Source organism: Pecten maximus, chromosome 5 (genome assembly GCF_902652985.1).
Source record: "Pecten maximus chromosome 5, xPecMax1.1, whole genome shotgun sequence".
Taxonomy (NCBI): Eukaryota; Metazoa; Mollusca; class Bivalvia; order Pectinida; family Pectinidae; genus Pecten; species Pecten maximus.
In genome coordinates, this window is record NC_047019.1 from 43,123,962 (window position 1) to 43,147,574 (window position 23,613).

At 36.8% G+C, this 23,613-nt stretch overlaps 1 protein-coding gene across 1 annotated transcript in view; it reads right to left on the reverse strand.

The window, feature by feature from the left end:
- The window catches only part of LOC117328103 (rho GTPase-activating protein 20-like), a 208,158-nt gene that overhangs the window by 124,471 nt on the left and 60,074 nt on the right, over positions 1-23,613 (reverse strand). Inside the window, exons 5-6 of the mRNA XM_033885463.1 lie at positions 11,480-11,525; positions 3,753-3,822 (exon numbers count right to left, since the gene is read on the reverse strand). Coding sequence (XP_033741354.1) covers positions 3,753-3,822; positions 11,480-11,525 — 116 coding nt within the window. The remainder of the gene's footprint in view (positions 1-3,752; positions 3,823-11,479; positions 11,526-23,613) is intronic.

Below are 23,613 nucleotides of genomic sequence, written 5' to 3' on the forward strand. Positions count from 1 at the left end.
GTTCCTGTCATACCTACATAAGGCCAGCGATTTTTGTCACCGTACATACCAGGTGTGCAATAGATAAAGTTTGTCAGCTATCTTCTGATTCTTGAAAAGTTTTAAAAAATGAGAAGAACACAGACTTGGCACAATTGCTATACTAACAGTAAAATCATACAAGAGGCCCAGAGGGCCTGTATCGCTCACCTGGATTTCATGAGATATGAAACAAGAACGATGATTAAGTATATTTGTCACTGGTATTGCTATGTCAATATATCATAGGCATTTTATATGGGTACGTGAGGTTTTTATGCCAAAAAATGCATTAATCCATGAATCCCCAACCCATAGTGATGGTATGTACGGTATGATGTTATAGAATTATGTTACCATTATGTACGGTATGATGTTATGTACGGTATGATGTTATAGAATAATGTTACCATTATGTACAGTATGATGTTATAGAATAATGTTACCATTATGTACGGTATGATGTTATGTACGGTATGATGTTATAGAATAATGTTACCATTATGTACAGTATGATGTTATAGAATAGTGTTACCATTATGTACGGTATGATGTTATGTACGGTATGATGTTATAGAATAATGTTACCGTCATATACAGTATGATGTTATAGAATAATGTTACCGTCATATACAGTATGATGTTATAGAATAATGTTACCGTTATGTACGGTATATGATGTTATAGAATAATGTTACCGTTATGTACGGTATGATGTTATAGAATAATGTTACTGTTATGTACGGTATGATGTTATAGAATAATGTTACCGTTATGTACGGTATGATGTTATAGAATAATGTTACCGTTATGTACGGTATATGATGTTATAGAATAATATTACCGTTATGTACGGTATGATGTTATAGAATAATGTTACCGTTATGTACGGTATATGATGTTATAGAATAATGTTACCGTCATATACAGTATGATGTTATAGAATAATGTTACCGTTATATGTACGGTATGATGTTATAGAATAATATTACCGTTATGTTCGGTATGATGTTATAGAATAATATTACCGTCATGTACGGCATGTTGCATTGATGTAATGTTCTACAGCATTCTATCATTTTGTATGATTTATGTGTATTATAGAACTTGAAGAAATTATCTATTGTAAATTTTACTGCTGTTAAATACATTCTACATGAGCAATAGAATCTTGTACCTGAGGTTAAGGGCTATCTGTAGGGATGATAGAATATTTGTTTGATGTGATTAAAAGATTTTTACTTATCAAGTCATGTTCCAACACATCTCTACTGTTAGAGAAATTTTATCATAAGTTTGGTAAAAGACTTTATGGCAACAGTTCTCAGTACATTGACCATGACCAGTGTCTGACCATGGTAACAGTTCTCTGTACATTGACCATGACCAGTGTCTGACGATGGTAACAGTTCTCAGTACACTGACCATGACCAGTGTCTGACGATGGTAACAGTTCTCAGTACATTGACCATGACCAGTGTCTGACGATGGTAACAGTTCTCTGTACATTGACCATGACCAGTGTCTGACGATGGTAACAGTTCTCATTACATTGACCATGACCAGTGTCTGACGATGGTAACAGTTCTCAGGCCATTGACCATGACCAGTGTCTGACGATGGTAACAGTTCTCAGTACATTGACCATGACCAGTGTCTGACGATGGTAACAGTTCTCAGTACATTGACCATGACCAGTGTCTGACGATGGTAACAGTTCTCAGTACATTGACCATGACCAGTGTCTGACGATGGTAACAGTTCTCAGTACACTGACCATGACCAGTGTCTGACGATGGCAGTAGTTCTCAGTACATTGACCATGACCAGTGTCTGACGATGGTAACAGTTCTCTGTACATTGACCATGACCAGTGTCTGACGACGGTAACAGTTCTCTGTACATTGACCATGACCAGTGTCTGACGATGGTAACAGTTCTCAGTACATTGACCATGACCAGTGTCTGACGATGGTAACAGTTCTCAGTACACTGACCATGACCAGTGTCTGACGATGGCAGTAGTTCTCAGTACATTGACCATGACCAGTGTCTGACGATGGTAACAGTTCTCTGTACATTGACCATGACCAGTGTCTGACGACGGTAACAGTTCTCTGTACATTGACCATGACCAGTGTCTGACGATGGTAACAGTTCTCAGTACATTGACCATGACCAGTGTCTGACGACGGTAACAGTTCTCTGTACATTGACCATGACCAGTGTCTGACGATGGTAACAGTTCTCAGTACATTGACCATGACCAGTGTCTGACGATGGTAACAGTTCTCTGTACATTAACCATGACCAGTGTCTGACGATGGCAGTAGTTCTCAGTACATTGACCATGACCAGTGTCTGACAATGGTAACAGTTCTCAGTACATTGACCATGACCAGTGTCTGACGATGGTAACAGTTCTCAGTACATTGACCATGACCAGTGTCTGACGATGGCAGTAGTTCTCAGTACATTGACCATGACCAGTGTCTGACGATGGTAACAGTTCTCAGTACATTGACCATGACCAGTGTCTGACGATGGTAACAGTTCTCAGTACACTGACCATGACCAGTGTCTGACGATGGTAACAGTTCTCAGTACATTGACCATGACCAGTGTCTGACCATGGTAACAGTTCTCAGTACATTGACCATGACCAGTGTCTGACCATGGTAACAGTTCTCTGTACATTGACCATGACCAGTGTCTGACGATGGTAACAGTTCTCAGTACACTGACCATGACCAGCGTCTGACGATGGCAGTATTTCTCAGTACATTGACCATGACCAGTGTCTGACGATGGTAACAGTTCTCTGTACATTGACCATGACCAGTGTCTGACGATGGTAACAGTTCTCGGTACATTGACCATGACCAGTGTCTGACCATGGTAACAGTTCTCAGTACATTGACCATGACCAGTGTCTGACCATGGTAACAGTTCTCAGTACATTGACCATGACCAGTGTCTGACAATGGCAGTAGTTCTCAGTACACTGACCATGACCAGTGTCTGACGATGGCAGTAGTTCTCAGTACATTGACCATGACCAGTGTCTGACGATGGTAACAGTTCTCTGTACATTGACCATGACCAGTGTCTGACCATGGTAACAGTTCTCTGTACATTGACCATGACCAGTGTCTGACCATGGTAACAGTTCTCAGTACATTGACCATGACCAGCGTCTGACGACGGTAACAGTTCTCTGTACATTGACCATGACCAGTGTCTGACAATGGTAACAGTTCTCAGTACATTGACCATGACCAGTGTCTGACGATGGTAACAGTTCTCAGTACATTGACCATGACCAGTGTCTGACGATGGCAGTAGTTCTCAGTACACTGACCATGACCAGTGTCTGACAATGGTAACAGTTCTCTGTACATTGACCATGACCAGTGTCTGACGATGGTAACAGTTCTCTGTACATTGACCATGACCAGTGTCTGACGACGGTAACAGTTCTCTGTACATTGACCATGACCAGTGTCTGACAATGGTAACAGTTCTCGGTACATTGACCATGACCAGTGTCTGACGATGGTAACAGTTCTCGGTACATTGACCATAACCAGTGTCTGACCATGGCAGTAGTTCTCAGTATATTGACCATGACCAGTGTCTGACGATGGTAACAATTCTCAGTACATTGACCATGACCAGTGACGATGGCAGCAGGATAAGAATTGTAAAAATAGTTGAAAAGCGGTCCTACTTACTGTCGAGTGTCTGCGTAGTTATCACAATATTCTTCATAGTGGTTCCATAGCTTGCTAGAGAACAGGTTACCTGTAAAAGGTGTATAGATGATAATACCAAGGCAGTGGAGAACAACACTAATTAACTTTGTAAGACAGGTAAAAAACCGCTAAACACATCAGATGTACACAACATACCTGTAAATATCTTATACATTCAAATTCATATCACATGTCGATCCAGATACACTCCCGGAATAAATAAAAGTATTTATGTATGTGTAATCATAATGCTATATTTACAAGTCGTACACCAAGGTATTTCATAGGATCCTCGTTAGGGTGACGGTTATTGTCCTATGGATAATGTGATTTTGACTTTGAGAATGACATAATACATTATATCAGTCCTGTGTATGTTAAACACTACCTTTGATACGTGAATTCTTTCATACCAGTTTATGATAGCATGACAGAAACAATTCCTTATAACACTTGAAAATCAACTTTACATTATAAAATATTATTTCATAAAAACCTATGATATAAAACGGATGGTCTTTTCTGTTTCATAAACAACAAGTTTGTATATTTTTTGTAGATATCCCCCTGTCGAGTAGGACAGATAAACTAAACGTCATCCCTAACTTACAACTGGAAGTAAAATCAGAAAATAAATACTTCCGTGTCTCCTGATCCAGTGTCGAAAGCTTTCCGTTCCTGAAGCCCCTTCCATTGTTATATTGCATGTACACCTACTATCAGCCGACTACATGGTATATGTCAGGTAGAACATATAATGGGTTAACTGCTAAACAATTCAGATTTGCTCTGGGGACCAATTTGACTCCATGATGCTACATCAACATTGACACAAGTGACATGAGCTATTGTTCTAAAACATGGATACATTCCTTCCAACCCCGATACAAATATTGCAAAAAGCTGAAAAATTTGAACTTTATAAAAACAGTGGATTATGGTCATATGTCATCCCCGGAGTGGTATGTTTATGTTATCTGCACTAAATGGTTACATCACAACTTGTTACTTTATGTTAAATATTTATAATCCTACGGCTAATGTGTGGCCTTTTGCCGTTGCTCTTGAATTTGATAAGGCATATTATACATCATTAAAACAATATTTCAATTTAGCTGATTTGCAAATCCTCCCACTTTATTTTTGAAGGAGACAAAGTTTTTCAACCATCAGTTTAGACTACTCCAACAATGTTAGAGGTTTTACGTAGCGAGATACTTTAGTCGGCAAAATCATATCCGATAGAAAAAGGGCCGACCAGCGGCCTCTTATGTTATACGAGTACAGTTTAAATATGAATTATCAATTAAACTCTATTACTAACGATTTCAAAAATCTCCGTAGTTCACCACAAAAGTATTTAATTATTTTCAAAAGAACAAAAAGCTACTGCCAATTCAGGTTTGCCAGGTTTGCCAGGTTTTCCATCAGTGTTAAATCTTTGTGTGAATATTTGAATCAGTTAGTTCATTTGGTCAACAATTGAGGTCAGAAGAGGTGAAAGGTCAGAGGCAATACTGCCTGTTTTAGTCTTACAGCATTAGTTCCTCACAGGGTTTAATGACCTACACGATCTATGAAGAAACTAAATGTAACTTTGTGACCAACATGCTACAACACCTGTGTTCTATCCTGGTCTTTATAGGTATGAGGCGAGTACCTGTGGGTCATTATAGGCATGAGGTGAGTACCTGTGGGTCGTTATAGGTATGAGGCGAGTACCCTTGATATAGGTATGAGGCGAGTACCTGTGGGTTGTTATAGCTATGAAGTGAGTACCTGTGGGTCGTTATAGCTATGAGGTGAGTACCTGTGGGTCATTATAGGTACGAGGCGAGTACCCTTGTTATAGGTATAGTACTATAGTGCCTGGACAAAGGGACCTAACAGGTCATAGATAACACAGGACATTATAGCACGGGCCAACAATCATCCAATACAGGCAGCTTACACCCACCACATTGAATACAGGTCATGACCTCAAAAGGTCAACTTATATAGCCACTCTGATTTAACTTGACCCCATCAAACCACCTTTGAACTATCTGATCTCACTCACCTATGTCTTTTAATTAGATTTTAATCATATGTGTGGTAAATTCCAGGTATACAACCTACAGCTCATTGTTAACAGAACACCTGTATACATAATACCAGACCCTATCTACCACTAACAATACACAAGGATCAAACAGTTCCTTAAAGGGGAGACAACTCATATAGGGACTGTTAACTATATCAATTGTTCTTTTTTTAGAATTATTTATTTTTGTCGGAAATGAAAAGCACATATTTGGTCACATTCAAATAATTGAAAAATTGTGTAAATATATTGTCTCTCTCAGCGGCCAGAGTATGCTGATTGACTCGGTGGCTATTGATATCTGTAAAGGCCACTTGTCAGAAATGTGTTTTTTTCTCACTTTAATTTCACACAATTTTCGCATTTTCTTTTCAGTCACATTGTACTATATTTTTTTTAAATACACAAAATGACCAGATACATTGGAATGAAAAAAAAAGTTTTTTTTTTCCAGATTTAATATACCTACAGTAATTCAAATTCTAGGATCGGATCAAAAACAGTTGTAGGCTGAGTATGACCTGTACTTTACATAAATGTAATGTTTGACACTTTAATACTGGTACACGCCTAAAACACAGATGTAACTATAAATTCAGGAAACTGATATTGGTCACGGCTATATGACATTTTGTTATCTGAGGACATAAATATAGAAAGTTTTATTACATGGCTTGTAGTTCTAACGACAGAAATCACCAACATCTTGTCCTAAAATCAAAACCTTCATGCTATCATTATATTTATTACACAAATTATCGAGGTTTCACTCAATTTTAAAGCTTTTCACCCGATGAAAATATTATATACAATGTTTGGCATCTGTCTATAACATACAGGACTGTAATGTCCCTGGAGGTCTCACATTCTAATGTACTGGGATCATGATCACAATGATGGTTATAGCAGTAATACAATCACAGTCATGGTTACAGTAGTAACACAATCATAGTGATGGTTACAGTAGTAATACAATCATAGTGATGGTTACAGCAGTAATACAATGACAGTGATGGTTACAGTAGTAACACAATCATAGTGATGGTTACAGTAACACAATCATAGTGATGGTTACAGCAGTAATACAATGACAGTGATGGTTACAGTAGTAACACAATCATAGTGATGGTTAAAGTAATAACACAATCATAGTGATGGTTACAGTAGTAATACAATCATAGTGATGGTTACAGTAGTAATACAATCATAGTGATGGTTACAGCAATAACACAATCACAGTGATGGTTACAGTAGTAACACAATCACAGTGATGGTTACAGTAGTAATACAATCACAGTGATGGTTACAGTAGTAATACAATCACAGTGATGGTTACAGTAGTAACACAATCACAGTAATGGTTACAGTAGTAACACAATCATAGTGATGGTTACAGTAGTAACACAATCACAGTAATGGTTACAGTAGTAACACAATCACAGTAATGGTTACAGTAGTAACACAATCACAGTGATGGTTACAGCAGTAACACAATCATAGTGATGGTTACAGTAGTAACACAATCACAGTGACGGTTACAGTAGTAACACAATCACAGTGATGGTTACAGTAGTAACACAATCACAGTGATGGTTACAGTAGTAACACAATCATAGTGATGGTTACAGTAGTAACACAATCACAGTGATGGTTACAGTAGTAACACAATCACAGTGATGGTTACAGTAGTAACACAATCACAGTGATGGTTACAGTAGTAACACAATCATAGTGATGGTTACAGTAGTAACACAATCGTAGTGATGGTTACAGTAGTAACACAATCATAGTGATGGTTACAGTAGTAACACAATCACAGTGACGGTTACAGTAGTAACACAATCACAGTGACGGTTACAGTAGTAACACAATCATAGTGATGGTTACAGTAGTAATACAATCACAGTAATGGTTACAGTAGTAACACAATGACAGTGATGGTTACAGTAGTAACACAATCATAGTGATGGTTACAGTAGTAACACAATCATAGTGATGGTTACAGTAGTAACACAATCACAGTGATGGTTACAGTAGTAACACAATCACAGTGATGGTTACAGTAGTAACACAATCATAGTGATGGTTACAGTAGTAATACAATCACAGTGATGGTTACAGTAGTAACACAATCATAGTGATGGTTACAGTAGTAACACAATCATAGTGATGGTTACAGTAGTAACACAATCACAGTGATGGTTACAGCAGTAACACAATCATAGTGATGGTTACAGTAGTAATACAATCATAGTGATGGTTACAGTAGTAACACAATCACAGTGATGGTAACAGCAGTAATACAATCATAGTGATGATTACAGCAATAACAATCATAGTGATGGTTACAGTAGTAACACAATCATAGTGATGGTTACAGTAGTAACACAATCATAGTGATGGTTACAGTAGTAACACAATCACAGTGACGGTTACAGTAGTAACACAATCACAGTGATGGTTACAGTAGTAACACAATCACAGTGATGGTTACAGTAGTAACACAATCACAGTGATGGTTACAGTAGTAACACAATCACAGTGATGGTTACAGTAGTAACACAATCACAGTGATGGTTACAGTAGTAACACAATCACAGTGATGGTTACAGTAGTAACACAATCACAGTGATGGTTACAGTAGTAACACAATCACAGTGATGGTTACAGTAGTAACACAATCACAGTGATGGTTACAGTAGTAACACAATCACAGTGATGGTTACAGTAGTAACACAATCACAGTGATGGTTACAGTAGTAACACAATCACAGTGATGGTTACAGTAGTAACACAATCACAGTGATGGTTACAGTAGTAACACAATCACAGTGATGGTTACAGTAGTAACACAATCACAGTGATGGTTACAGTAGTAACACAATCACAGTGATGGTTACAGTAGTAACACAATCACAGTGATGGTTACAGTAGTAACACAATCACAGTGATGGTTACAGTAGTAACACAATCACAGTGACGGTTACAGTAGTAACACAATCATAGTGATGGTTACAGTAGTAACACAATCACAGTGATGGTTACAGTAGTAATACAATCACAGTGATGGTTACAGTAGTAATACAATCACAGTGATGGTTACAGTAGTAACACAATCACAGTAATGGTTACAGTAGTAACACAATCATAGTGATGGTTACAGTAGTAACACAATCACAGTAATGGTTACAGTAGTAACACAATCACAGTAATGGTTACAGTAGTAACACAATCATAGTGATGGTTACATCAGTAACACAATCACAATGATGGTTACAGTAGTAACACAATCACAGTGATGGTTACAGCGGTAACACAATCACAGTAATGGTTACAGTAGTAACACAATCATAGTGATGGTTACAGTAGTAACACACTCAGTGATGGTTACAGTAGTAACACAATCATAGTGATGGTTACAGTAGTAATACAATCATAGTGATGGTTACAGTAGTAACACAATCACAGTGATGGTTACAGTAGTAACACAATCAGTGATGGTTACAGTAGTAACACAATCATAGTGATGGTTACAGTAGTAACACAATCATAGTGATGGTTACAGTAGTAACACAATGACAGTGATGGTTACAGTAGTAACACAATCACAGTAATGGTTACAGTAGTAACACAATGACAGTGATGGTTACAGTAGTAACACAATCATAGTGATGGTTACAGTAGTAATACAATCATAGTGATGGTTACAGTAGTAACACAATGACAGTGATGGTTACAGTAGTAACACAATCATAGTGATGGTTACAGCAGTAACACAATCATAGTGATGGTTACAGTAGTAACACAATCATAGTGATGGTTACAGTAGTAACACAATCACAGTGATGGTTACAGTAGTAACACAATCACAGTGATGGTTACAGCAGTAACACAATCATAGTGATGGTTACAGTAGTAACACAATCACAGTGATGGTTACAGCAGTAACACAATCACAGTGATGGTTACAGTAGTAACACAGTGATGGTTACAGTAGTAACACAATCATAGTGATGGTTACAGCAGTAACACAATCATAGTGATGGTTACAGTAGTAACACAATCATAGTGATGGTTACAGTAGTAACACAATCACAGTGATGGTTACAGTAGTAACACAATCACAGTGATGGTTACAGCAGTAACACAATCACAGTGATGGTTACAGCAGTAACACAATCATAGTGATGGTTACAGCAGTAACACAATCACAGTGATGGTTACAGTAGTAACACAGTGATGGTTACAGCAGTAACACAATCACAATGATGGTTACAGTAGTAACACAGTGATGGTTACAGTAGTAACACAATCATAGTGATGGTTACAGTAGTAACACAATCATAGTGATGATTACAGTAGTAACACAATCATAGTGATGATTACAGTAGTAACACAATCACAGTGATGGTTACAGCAGTAACACAATCATAGTGATGGTTACAGTAGTAACACAATCACAGTGATGGTTACAGTAGTAACACACTCAGTGATGGTTACAGTAGTAACACAATCACAGTGATGGTTACAGTAGTAACACACTCAGTGATGGTTACAGCAGTAACACAATCACAGTGATGGTTACAGTAGTAACACACTCAGTGATGGTTACAGTAGTAACACAATCACAATGATGGTTACAGCAGTAAATGTTTTTGAATTTCATTTTGTTTTAGCTGAACCCTAATCACAGGTTGGAAATTTGTGTATCAATATCATTACCCATTTTGGACGAGTGGCAACACAATGAAGAAATGTTTAGAGACAGATAGATGCTAGACATTGGGCCAGATGAAATAAGCTCTTCTGGTTTTAAACTGCTAACTAAAACCTTTCACAGAAAAGATCCTGTGTGCAAATCCTGAAGGACTTTTATGGAGTAGAACTAGCAAAATTGTTTACATTGACCTATTTATGGAGTATAACTAGTGAAATTGTTTACAGTGACCTATTTATGGAGTATAACTAGTGAAATTGTTTACAGTGACCTATTTATGGAGTATAACAAGTGATTTTACAGTGACCTATTTATGGAATAGAACTAGTAAAATTATTTACAATAACCTATTTATGGAGTAGAACTAGTGAAATTGTTTACAGTGACCTATTTATGGAGTAGAACAAGTGAAATTGTTTACAGTGACCTATTTATGGAGTACAAATAGTAAAACTGTTTACAGTGACCTGTTTATGGAGTAGATCTGGCATTTTTAACAAAATGATAACGAACCAAAGTTGAAATACAGTTTTGGAATCTTGCAAAAACTGGGTGGCTTAATGACAAGCCTGAAGATGAAGTTCAGATTACAAATTTTCTAATAATTTCATCAGATGCTATCTAATGACAAAAAATCATCTGGTAATTTTTGCCTTCATTTTCAGAACTGTCACTTCCATTTCTTCTCTAACCCCTAGACACCCCTCAATAAGCTTTACAGGTGTTGTGTCAGGTATGAAGATGTATATACTACAAAATTATTGTATTATGTAATTTATTAATCATTTGGTTGATGTTTAAAAGTAAATCTGTTTCCTTGAGTATGATGTATTTACTTGAAACCAATAAACACCCTTTCATACAGTTTAGTAATCAGTGTTTTACTAGACCTTGTAAGATACTTACCAATCTGAGTTCCACTTGAATCCCACGACTTGAGCGTATCTTCCAACTGAAAGTAACAAAAATAATCATAAAGAATCCTCTCAACTTTATACCTGACCTAGAATCCCAATAGGATTACAAGTGTTCTAGTGACCTGGACTGTAACAGTAGTACAATCGCTTTGTTATCAAACTGGTTTAGAGAGTAGTCAAGTGACAAAAACTATCCACCTAGTCGAAAAGAAATACTTTTAGAGATAGAAAGATAAATAAATCTCTATTTATAGTTACAGATCAGCGTGTTTAATTCGAGACTTAGTTGGTTAATACTCTATATAAATTATGAATGATAATATGTTAATGGCTTGGTTGTGTATTGTTGTTACACACATCAAGGTTTGAATAATACCCTCTACTTAATGTTTTAATTTTCAGGTCAAAGTAACAGGTGTATTTTGTAAATATTTACAGTAAATCTAAAGATGTTAGCAAGCTTCCACTTTTATGGTGTTCACACAAACATTAAACCTGCAGTGTTAATAGCTGCAAATTTGTTTTTTAGCAGGAAATATGAAATTAGTTGCTGCAATCTTGTTTAATTTGGCAAAAATATGAACTTTAATAGCCATGAGCATTAGCAGATTTCTATAAACGTCCATGACATGTGTAATGCAATACTCCATTTGATGACATGATTACATGCATTTGCAGTACTGCAGGAAATACATAATACAGAAATTTGAATTCTCAAGAAAGAAACTTTCATGTATTATATAATGCAGATATGTTAATAAAAAATATTTAGAAGGAAATTATTAATTCACTATCATTTCTCAGGTAGAATCTAGATTACTGACATGGTAGTGAGAGCCCTGAAATGTGTCTATACCTGAACTTAACCCAAGTTATACACCAACATGAAATTACTTCTTGTAAGCTGCAAATATACAAATAACACTATGACCTTGACCTTAACATTAGCAACTTTTAAAATTCCTATCGCACATCCGTATATCACAAATTATCATCATGCATGTGATATTTCAGAACATTTTGCCATCTGTAAGGGCCTTCTATTGATTTATAGGACTTTGAAGTGTGTTCCTAGTTATATTTTAAGTAACAGTGACCTTGATCTTGGCCTTAAGTTTTTAAACCCAAAATGTGCATCAACATTTTACATTGCATAGTCATTTGAAATTTCAGAAAGTTTGAACTTCTGTACAGGGCCATAGATGATACTTTTTGACAGTATATTTTGGGTTGTATTATAAGTAACCTTGACCTTAGGTTTTTATAAACCCCTATTGCACATCTGCTCATCACAGTGTAACAACCTTGACCTTAGGTTTTTTTAAACCCCTATTGCACATCTGCTCATCACAGTGTAACAACATGTTAGGTTTCAATGAAAATCAGCACCAAAAACATGTAAGACGAAAGGTCAAACTGACAGATAACTTGCAAACCTGAAGTATACTCTGCCAACAAGATTTCTATCTAAAGTGTGACCTTGACCTTTAACCTTCAAAGCTGAAAAGCAATTGTCAGTACGCACTTTAAGAAAGAAGCATTGTATGAAATATCAGTTTTACTGGCAAAAGCATGGAAACTGATTTTCTATATTTAGCAACAGTGACCTTGACCTTTGATGCTGAAAAGCAATCCCAAGCAAGCACTGCCAATAAGGAAGCACTGTATGGAGTTTGAGTTAATTCGATTGGCCCAAGGAAACTCAAGTTATTGCACAGGAAGAAAAGTGCTGACAGACAGACAAACATGGAGATTACTAAAGGGCACCCACACCTTCGTGCAGTGGCCTAATAAACACCCATAAGATCTATTTATAGAACAATCTCTAAATTTCTTCCTAAAGAAAAATGATGGACACGACATGTGGATTGAAACGTATTTTGAGTTACTAGGTACATTCCATCAAAATCAGTAGTTAACTGGTAAGACAGATATCTATAGTCTTTATACAGTAATGCAAGTGACACAAAGAAATATTTCTATCTAGAACTAAATCGTTTATATACATTTTGACTGACCTGGGAAGATATGGACCATGTTGCTGTTAGTTTGGGAAATATTTTCATCTTTATCAAATTTCAAGTTGAATATGAACACAAATAACCAACTTAAATATGTAGATTATAGAAATTCTGGGTATTATGCTTTCTCAATTATCTAAAAAACTTTTCAAAAGATGGAATTTATATCAAAAAGAGATATAGTTATATAACCATTTACATATCAAACTAGGTAGGAGTGACATAGAATATGGCGAGTTTGGGACTTTAATTTATACCCAAGATTGATCCCACTCCAACTATAAAAGTTTGATATCCTATCATAGTGTACTACACTACCACAGTTGTTTTGGTAATTCACAATGAACTACAATAATAAAATGCCAGTAAAACTGTGTTTGGAAGCTGTCGTAAGAGATACGAGGTAAAACATTTCAGGGACCTACTGTAGCATGACACCATTAGATAGCTATAATATAAAACCTTGTGCACGTTACAGTCACAGTTCATTTAATGACAATAATTTATTTTTCTTTAATTAAAACTTTATTTTGTTATTGGTTTGGTCTGAACTAAAGATGAGCTCCACATAGTTTATTTACATAGAGTTTCCATTGTGAAACAGTAGCACAATAGGAACATCCCATCTGATAAAACATATAAGACAACAGTGGAAATAGCCACTGGGTGACAACTTACTTAAACCTGTACAAAACCCCACAGAAACCTGACTGGGGTGACATCATACTTAAAACTGTACAAAACCCCACAAAAACCTGACTGGGGTGACAACTTACTTAAACCTGTACAAACCCCACAGAAACCTGACTGGGGTTATAACTTTCTTAAAACTGTACAAAACCCCACAAAAACCTGACTGGGGTGACAACTTACTTAAACCTGTACAAACCCCACAGAAACCTGACTGGGGTGACAGCTTACTTAAAACTGTACAAAACCCCACAGAAACCTGACTGAGGTGACAACTTACTTAAAACTGTACAAAACCCCACAGAAACCTGACTGGGGTGACAACTTACTTAAAACTGTACAAAACCTCACAGAAACTTGACTGGGGTGACAACTTACTTAAAACTGTACAAAACCCCACAGAAACCTGACTGGGGTTATAACTTACTTAAAACTGTACAAAACCCCACAGAAACCTGACTGGGGTGACAACTTACTTAAACCTGTACAAAACCCCACAGAAACCTGACTGGGGTGACAACTTACTTAAACCTGTACAAAAGCCCACAGAAACCTGACTTGGGGTTACAACTTACTTAAAACTGTACAAAAGCCCACAGAAACCTGACTGGGGTTACAACTTACTTAAAACTGTACAAAAGCCCACAGAAACCTGACTGGGGTTATAACTTACTTAAAACTGTATGAAACCCCACAGAAACCTGACTGGGGTGACATCATACTTAAAACTGTTCAAAACCCAACAGAAACCTGACTGGGGTGACAACTTACTTAAAACTGTACAAAACCCCACAGAAACCTGACTGGGGTGACAACTTACTTAAAACTATACAAAACCCCACAAAAACCTGACTGGGGTGACAACTTACTTAAAACTGTACAAAACCCCACAGAAACCTGACTTGGGGTGACAGCTTACTTAAAACTGTACAAAAGCCCACAGAAACCTGACTGGGGTTACAACTAACTTAAAACTGTACAAAACCCCACAGAAACCTGACTGGGGTTACAACTTACTAAAACCTGTACAAAACCCCACAGAAACCTGACTGGGGTGACAACTTACTTAAAACTGTACAAACCCCACAGAAACCTGACTGGGGTGACAACTTACTTAAAACTGTACAAAACCCCACAGAAACCTGACTGGGGTGACAACTTACTTAAAACTGTACAAAACCCCACAGAAACCTGACTGGGGTTATAACTTACTTAAAACTGTACGAAACCCCACAGAAACCTGACTGGGGTGACATCATACTTAAAACTGTACAAAACCCCACAGAAACCTGACTGGGGTGACAACTTACTTAAAACTGTACAAAACCCCACAGAAACCTGACTGGGGTGACAACTTACTTAAAACTGTACAAAACCCCACAGAAACCTGACTTGGGGTGACAGCTTACTTAAAACTGTACAAAAGCCCACAGAAACCTGACTGGGGTGACAACTTACTTAAAACTGTACAAAACCCAACAGAAACCTGACTGGGGTGACAGCTTACTTAAAACTCTACAAAACCCCACAAAAACCTGACTCAGGTGACAACTTACTTAAACCTGTACAAAACCCCACAGAAACCTGACTGGGGTTACAACTTACTTAAAACTGTACAAAACCCCACAGAAACCTGACTGGGGTTACAACTTACTTAAACCTGTACAAAACCCAACAGAAACCTGACTGGGGTGACAACTTACTTAAAACTGTACAAAAACCCACAGAAACCTGACTGGGGTGACAACTTACTTAAAACTGTACAAAACCCCACAGAAACCTGACTGCGGTGACAACTTACTTAAAACTGTACAAAACCCCACAGAAACCTGACTGGGGTGACAACTTACTTAAAACTGTACAAAACCCCACAGAAACCTGACTTCGGTAACAACTAACTTAAAACTGTACAAAACCCCACAGAAACCTGACTGGGGTGACAACTTACTTAAAACTGTACAAAACCCCACAGAAACCTGACTGGCGTGACAACTTACTTAAAACTGTACAAAACCCCACAGAAACCTGACTGGGGTGACAACTTACTTAAAACTCTACAAAACCCCACAGAAACCTGACTCAGGTGACAACTTACTTAAACCTGTACAAAACCCCACAGAAACCTGACTGGGGTTACAACTTACTTAAAACTGTACAAAACCCCACAGAAACCTGACTGGGGTTACAACTTACTTAAACCTGTACAAAAGCCCACAGAAACCTGACTGGGGTGACAACTTACTTAAAACTGTACAAAACCCCACAGAAACCTGACTGGGGTGACAGCTTACTTAAAACTGTACAAAACCCCACAGAAACCTGACTCAGGTGACAACTTACTTAAACCTGTACAAAACCCCACAGAAACCTGACTGGGGTTACAACTTACTTAAAACTGTACAAAACCCCACAGAAACCTGACTGGGGTTACAACTTACTTAAACCTGTACAAAACCCAACAGAAACCTGACTGGGGTGACAACTTACTTAAAACTGTACAAAACCCCACAGAAACCTGACTGGGGTGACAACTTACTTAAAACTGTACAAAACCCCACAGAAACCTGACTGCGGTGACAACTTACTTAAAACTGTACAAAACCCCACAGAAACCTGACTGGGGTGACAACTTACTTAAAACTGTACAAAACCCCACAGAAACCTGACTTCGGTAACAACTAACTTAAAACTGTACAAAACCCCACAGAAACCTGACTGGGGTGACAACTTACTTAAAACTGTACAAAACCCCACAGAAACCTGACTGGGGTGACAACTTACTTAAAACTGTACAAAACCCCACAGAAACCTGACTGGGGTGACAACTTACTTAAAACTGTACAAAACCCCACAGAAACCTGACTTCGGTTACAACTTACTTTAAACTGTACATACCCCACAGAAACCTGACTGGGGTGACAACTTACTTAAAACTGTACAAACCCCACAGAAACCTGACTGCGGTGACAACTTACTTAAAACTGTACAAACCCCACAGAAACCTGACTGTTATCATCACGGTTTTGTAGGTTTTGAAATAACCCTAACCAATAAGCGACAAAAGTAACAGAGTCAAGACACATTGTGCAGCACAAGCGACACTATTGATAGACCTTTTTTGTGATTTCTGTCTACAGATGATCAGAAACATGACACCCTAAGGGTTATACCTGATGACAGATCCTTTATACTTTGGTTTTATCTTCGACCTTGCCTGACCTTGACAGTAATACTGATCATGGGGATAAGATCATGGGTCAGTCATTAAACAGTTAGCACCCTTACAACACTGGAGATTGTGGAGATAATCATCAATAACATCAATACTCTAAATCCCAACAATAGCCTGTATATAAAGGTGTTGGTCTGATAACTAAAAAATAATGTGCAATTTCTCCATCACAAAATGACAAGTTCAACTTTCGGTCAAACAATAGCTGAATCATTAGTCATTGTTTCATATTTCTTACAGAAAACAGGTTCTGAGTCCATATCTATTGTTTATCAGTAACTCACACTCAGTAGCATTTCCTGTCAACACCACATACCAAACATATTTAGTATTTAACCTAACCTTTACAGCCTGTCAGACTACTTTATTGACCATCTGTAACGTAAACATTGTTTTTCTGTATGTAGTATTTATTTATGAATATTTTGTTTCTATCTTCAGCAGTATCTGGATAAAAATTCATGTAATACTGAAATTTAAAATTATTTTCAAATTTCTTTGTGAAATTGAAATGAATGTAACTACCAATAGACCTTTTTGAGACTTTACTTTGTGACAGTGAGTTTGTGTTTATTGTACAAATATTAGGACCTTGTGACAATAATCTGTGATGGAGTATTCAGAGGGTCTGATTGCAGATCTCATAAAGAAAAAAAAAAGAAAATAATTACATGCAAAAATAAAAAGGACTTACATTGAAGCATAAATTTGAGCGCAAACAGGGTTAATTAATGCCCACAATGACCATAAAATTCTAGCTTAATACCGATGTCTAAACATCAGTTATAGCTGTCTCAAAATCCCTTTTTCACCTTGTGAAAACAAAGTGGAATTCTTTAATACAAAAAATCAATAAGCATTTGTATATTCATTATGCAAGGCAATACAATATATATTACACATTCCTGAAAGTTAAATAGAGTTTTTATTCAATTCCATGGCATACCAGCAAAGATAATGTAAATCTTAGTGCGAGAAGATCTATGTTCAAATAAAAACATATTTCCGCATGACTGAATGTGAAAGATAATGCATATCTTAATGTAATAAGACAAGTATGTGTGAAGTTCAAGTAAAAACACATTTCAGTCTGAATGTCTGGCAAACTTGACCAAAAATTCACAAAAGCGGTATCAAAATGCAGTAGATATCAGATTATTACACAAAGACCAAACACCTTTTTACCTGGGAGCCTCAGGCTCACTTTCACTAGATAGAACATTTTGTGAAAGGGAATGTTTAAGTGAAAATGACATTTACATAATTTCAAAACTAACTTAGTGACTTCAATACTGAGAATTTCCATTTTGTGGAATATCTAATTAAAATCAGTACATTACTTCAATACCCCCACCTATATAGTGAAGTCGACTACTACGGGTATGTAAATTATTTCCCTGCTTCTTCTGTTGTGATGGCTTGAAACAGTTCACCGATACTTGTGTACGACATTTGAAATATTGAACAAAACAATAGGATATCTTTGACGGGTTTCAGTGGGGAATCCTTAGGTATTTATAATGTACTATGTACCCCTTCAGATTTTCTAGTCTTACGATTCATCAGTATTAAGGCAATATTAACATGTACCACTGACAGATTTCTAGTAAAGAACTCTTCAGTATTAAGGCAACATGTACCACTGACAGATTTCTAGTGTGGAACTCTTCAGTATTAAGGCAACATGTACCGCTGACAGATTTCTAGTGTGGAACTCTTCAGTATTAAGGCAACATGTACCACTGACAGATTTCTAGTGTGGAACTCTTCAGTATTAAGGCAACATGTACCACTGACAGATTTCTAGTGTAGAACTCTTCAGTATTAAGGCAACATGTACCACTGACAGATTTCTAGTGTGGAACTCTTCAGTATTAAGGCAACATGTACCGCTGACAGATTTCTAGTGTAGAACTCTTCAGTATTAAGGCAACATGTACCGCTGACAGATTTCTAGTGTAGAACTCTTCAGTATTAAGGCAACATGTACCACTGACAGATTTCTAGTGTAGAACTCTTCAGTATTAAGGCAACATGTACCACTGACAGATTTCTAGTGTAGAACTCTTCAGTATTAAGGCAACATGTACCACTGACAGATTTCTAGTGTGGAACTCTTCAGTATTAAGGCAACATGTACCACTGACAGATTTCTAGTGTAGAACTCTTCAGTATTAAGGCAACATGTACCACTGACAGATTTCTAGTAAAGAACTCTTCAGTATTAAGGCAACATGTACCACTGACAGATTTCTAGTAAAGAACTCTTCAGTATTAAGGCAACATGTACCACTGACAGATTTCTAGTAAAGAACTCTTCAGTATTAAGGCAACATGTACCACTGACAGATTTCTAGTGTAGAACTCTTCAGTATTAAGGCAACATGTACCACTGACAGATTTCTAGTAAAGAACTCTTCAGTATTAAGGCAACATGTACCAATGACAGATTTCTAGTGTGGAACTCTTCAGTACTAAGGCAAAATGTACCACTGACAGATTTCTAGTAAAGAACTCTTCAGTATTAAGGCAACATGTACCAATGACAGATTTCTAGTAAAGAAATCGAACTCTTCAGTATTAAGGCAACATGTACCACTGACATATGTCTAGTGTAGAACTCTTCAGTATTCAGTATCATTGACAAAGTACACTGATATACAAATCTTACCACAGGATGTTGCTATTGAACTCTAAGTACTTAAGTACCCTAAATATGGTGACATACGGACTTGTAACCCAGTCCAACAGGATATGGCCACAAGATTGATTACCAAATTTTATGACCAAAACTAATTTTTACCCAACAAATTAGCCTTGAAAGAAATTCAATAAGAACAAAGTCATACAAAGAGAAAAAGCTTACCTACTTCAGCATGAAAAATCTGACACCTAATTCAAAATTTGCATGACAAGCCTAACTGATTTCTTGTTACTTTTTGTCAAAACTGTTAAAAGATGTTGACAGGTTTGACCGCAGTTAAAAGATGTAATGTACTTTACCATTTAAGTTAAGTTCTCAATCCACCGAAAACTAATTATCTAGATATCCGGGTTTGGTCAGGTACTGACAAGGTCAGAAGGAAGGTCATTTTCTTTTTAAACTACCACACACAATATATATATAACATATCTATACAAGTTTGTTTACAGTATGGCGAAGCTGACACTTGCTATAGCAGTTGATGGTATGTGATGGATAATTGTACTTTTATAATAGTGCAACAGGCACTATGGTCCTGTATATTGTACTTTTATAATAGTGCAACAGGCACTATGGTCCTGTATATTGTACTTTTATAATAGTGCAACAGGCATAATGGTCCTGAACATGATACTTTTATAATAGTACAACAGGCACAATGGTCCTGTACATGATACTTTTATAATAGTGCAACAGGCACAATGGTCCTGTATATTGTACTTTTATAATTATTACAACAGGCATAATGGTCCTGTATATTGTATTTTTATTATTATTACAACAGGCACAATGGGCCTGTATATTGTATTTTTATTATTATTACAACAGGCACAATGGGCCTGTATATTGTATTTTTATTATTATTACAACAGGCACAATGGGCCTGTTCGTTGTACTATTATGAGTTTTACAACAGGCACAATTGTTATAGTTTTTGTTTACATACTGTTGTGTGCAACCACTATCAAAGCCTTCAATTGGTTGATTTTGTCCTTCAACAATTCTGATTGGCTAACCTCTGACCACCAACTACTTATACCATTACCCGTTCTTCTTGTTGTCATTTAATTTGTCAATTAAAAACATCATTTTATTTTCTGTAAGTCAAAAACGTCAAAACATCAACATGGCTAGATTTTGAAGATTTGCTGCTGGTCAAAATTAGTGTGAAAAACGTGTGTTGTCAAGGAAAGATAAAATAATCTGAGGTAAGAGTCATATGAAATAGAATTTAATGATTGTAAAAGCATGGACGTGAGATATTGCATTGATCATGACTTATTAACAAAAACTGACCCCATATCCTTGATTCATGATATGCTCAAAACAAATCACAAATATATGACAAAATGGTTCAGCCATGCACTGTCCCTAATTCTAGTCATTTGAATGAAACGGTTGTGACATCCAACCAAGGCCTAAGCCTCAAGCTTACAGTGGTAAGTCAGTATCAATACTTTCATTCTCAACAGACATAATTTGTGATGAACGCCCATGGTGAGTATTAAACGGCCCAAGCCATCCATTAGAATACTGAAAATCTCCAATTGCAAGCTCATTACCAAATCTTTTGCCTTAATTAGTTTGAAGAATTTTACCAGAGACAGGAATATCCTGCGTGTGTGCGTACATAAATCACACAAAAAACAATGACTCCATGTCAACATGGTGAGCACTGAAATGTTGTTTATGAGGAGGACTTCCTTCTGCTTCCTCGATTATGTGGGATTTAATTGTTAAGCTAAACTATTCTCATTTTAATATCCACACCCCAAAGGGCAGTAAAATGATCTGAAATTTGTTGCAGTGTATACGTAGGATGTGAGATCAAATGGTCAACAATCTTCGATTTCCTGTCAAAGCCTTAAGTATTACAAATTGTCTATGGTGTGTTCATTTTGGATAAAAGATGCCCAGAGGGCCTGCATCACTCACATGGATTAATTTCATTTCAAATATTTACCTACTGTTGAATTGTCTCTCGCACTATGGTTCAAAATGCCTGTCAAAATGTATATTTAAGTTTTGTTTTTGTTATATTTCCCCTATTTGACCCCGTCTCCCCTCCCAAGAGTACTACATCCTTCATTAATAATGCTCCAGACCAAATGCAGCAAAATCCATTCAGTTGCTTATAGGACTAAAGTAATGATTTAAAATATTTACCTTGATTTCCCCTATTGGGCCCCACCTCTCCAGCTTAAGGGAGAACCAGGACATATATTTTCAGTTTTGGGAGAAACAGGATGACACCATTTATACAATGTTAGGTCTCCTTTGCCCAATGATGCTCCAGACCAAATTTTATCAAATCCAATCAGGCCTTCTGAACAAAAGGATTTAAAGGAGTTGTTGGCGGAAAACAGATAATGGACGGCACAGTGCCATTACATAAGCTCACCAGCCCGGGTACTGGCCAGGTGAGCTAAAAAGTTTTTAATTATAAAATCATTAAAAAGGGCAATAACTCTGTAAGCTACTGTGGAATAATTCCCATTTTCGATCTTGTCCCAGATCTTGTTGAAATATGGCTGAGCTAATAAAGGAAAATAGCAATAAATATGTAAATCACAGAAGTGATCTTTATTAATCATAATTTCTCCACTAAATATTACCTGTATAAAGAACAAAAGTCTAGATACGGTTCATCAATTTCATGTTGCATGGTCACAATTTATGCACAGCTGATTACCTATCAGTCGGCAGTCAGTCATTCATGTTGCATTACAATGTTTACAGGTAAGTTATATTCCCTTCAGATATACCACATCTGACCCAAGTTGGCAGTAATCTAACAAGGTTAAACATTTGTTTTAGAAATATGCTGATGGATAGCGATACATAGGGTGCATTAATATGGAGGAAATCTGTTCTGAATAAATTAATGTCAGTATGTCAGTTTGGCTGTATAAGGGGTGGCATTTCAGCAGGATTACACTGTATTAATCATTCTTGTTAGGTGCACACAGGGGTCTTACTGTGGGAGGAAACTAGAGTGCTCAAAGAAAACCCACATGGTCAGGTAGGTGATCAATGACTCCAAACGTTTTGATCCGTTTGGGGAATCAAACCTCAGGTACCTAGATGAAAGAGTGTTACCACTGCGCCAACCAACCACAAACTAAAGTCTTCCATTAAAATACATAGTATGAAATTCTTTCAGGAAATTGATGTAAAAACAAATCTCTCTATATAAATGGATGTATACATTACTTTGTTCAATTAAAGTTTCATGTTGTTTAGAACTACTAGCTAATGCCAGTATATAGTTACGTGAATCACACCTTCACCATCATTTAAAGTGAACCATGTGACACAGAAAACAGCTTTGTCATGTGTGTTAATAGGCCTTATCATTACAGCAATATCAACGGCTGTTAAATCAAACATTGACAGCCGATTGACATATCAAGACAGATCATCTAAACAAGAAAATTGTTGTAATATTATATGTCCATCAATTCACAGCCAGTCTC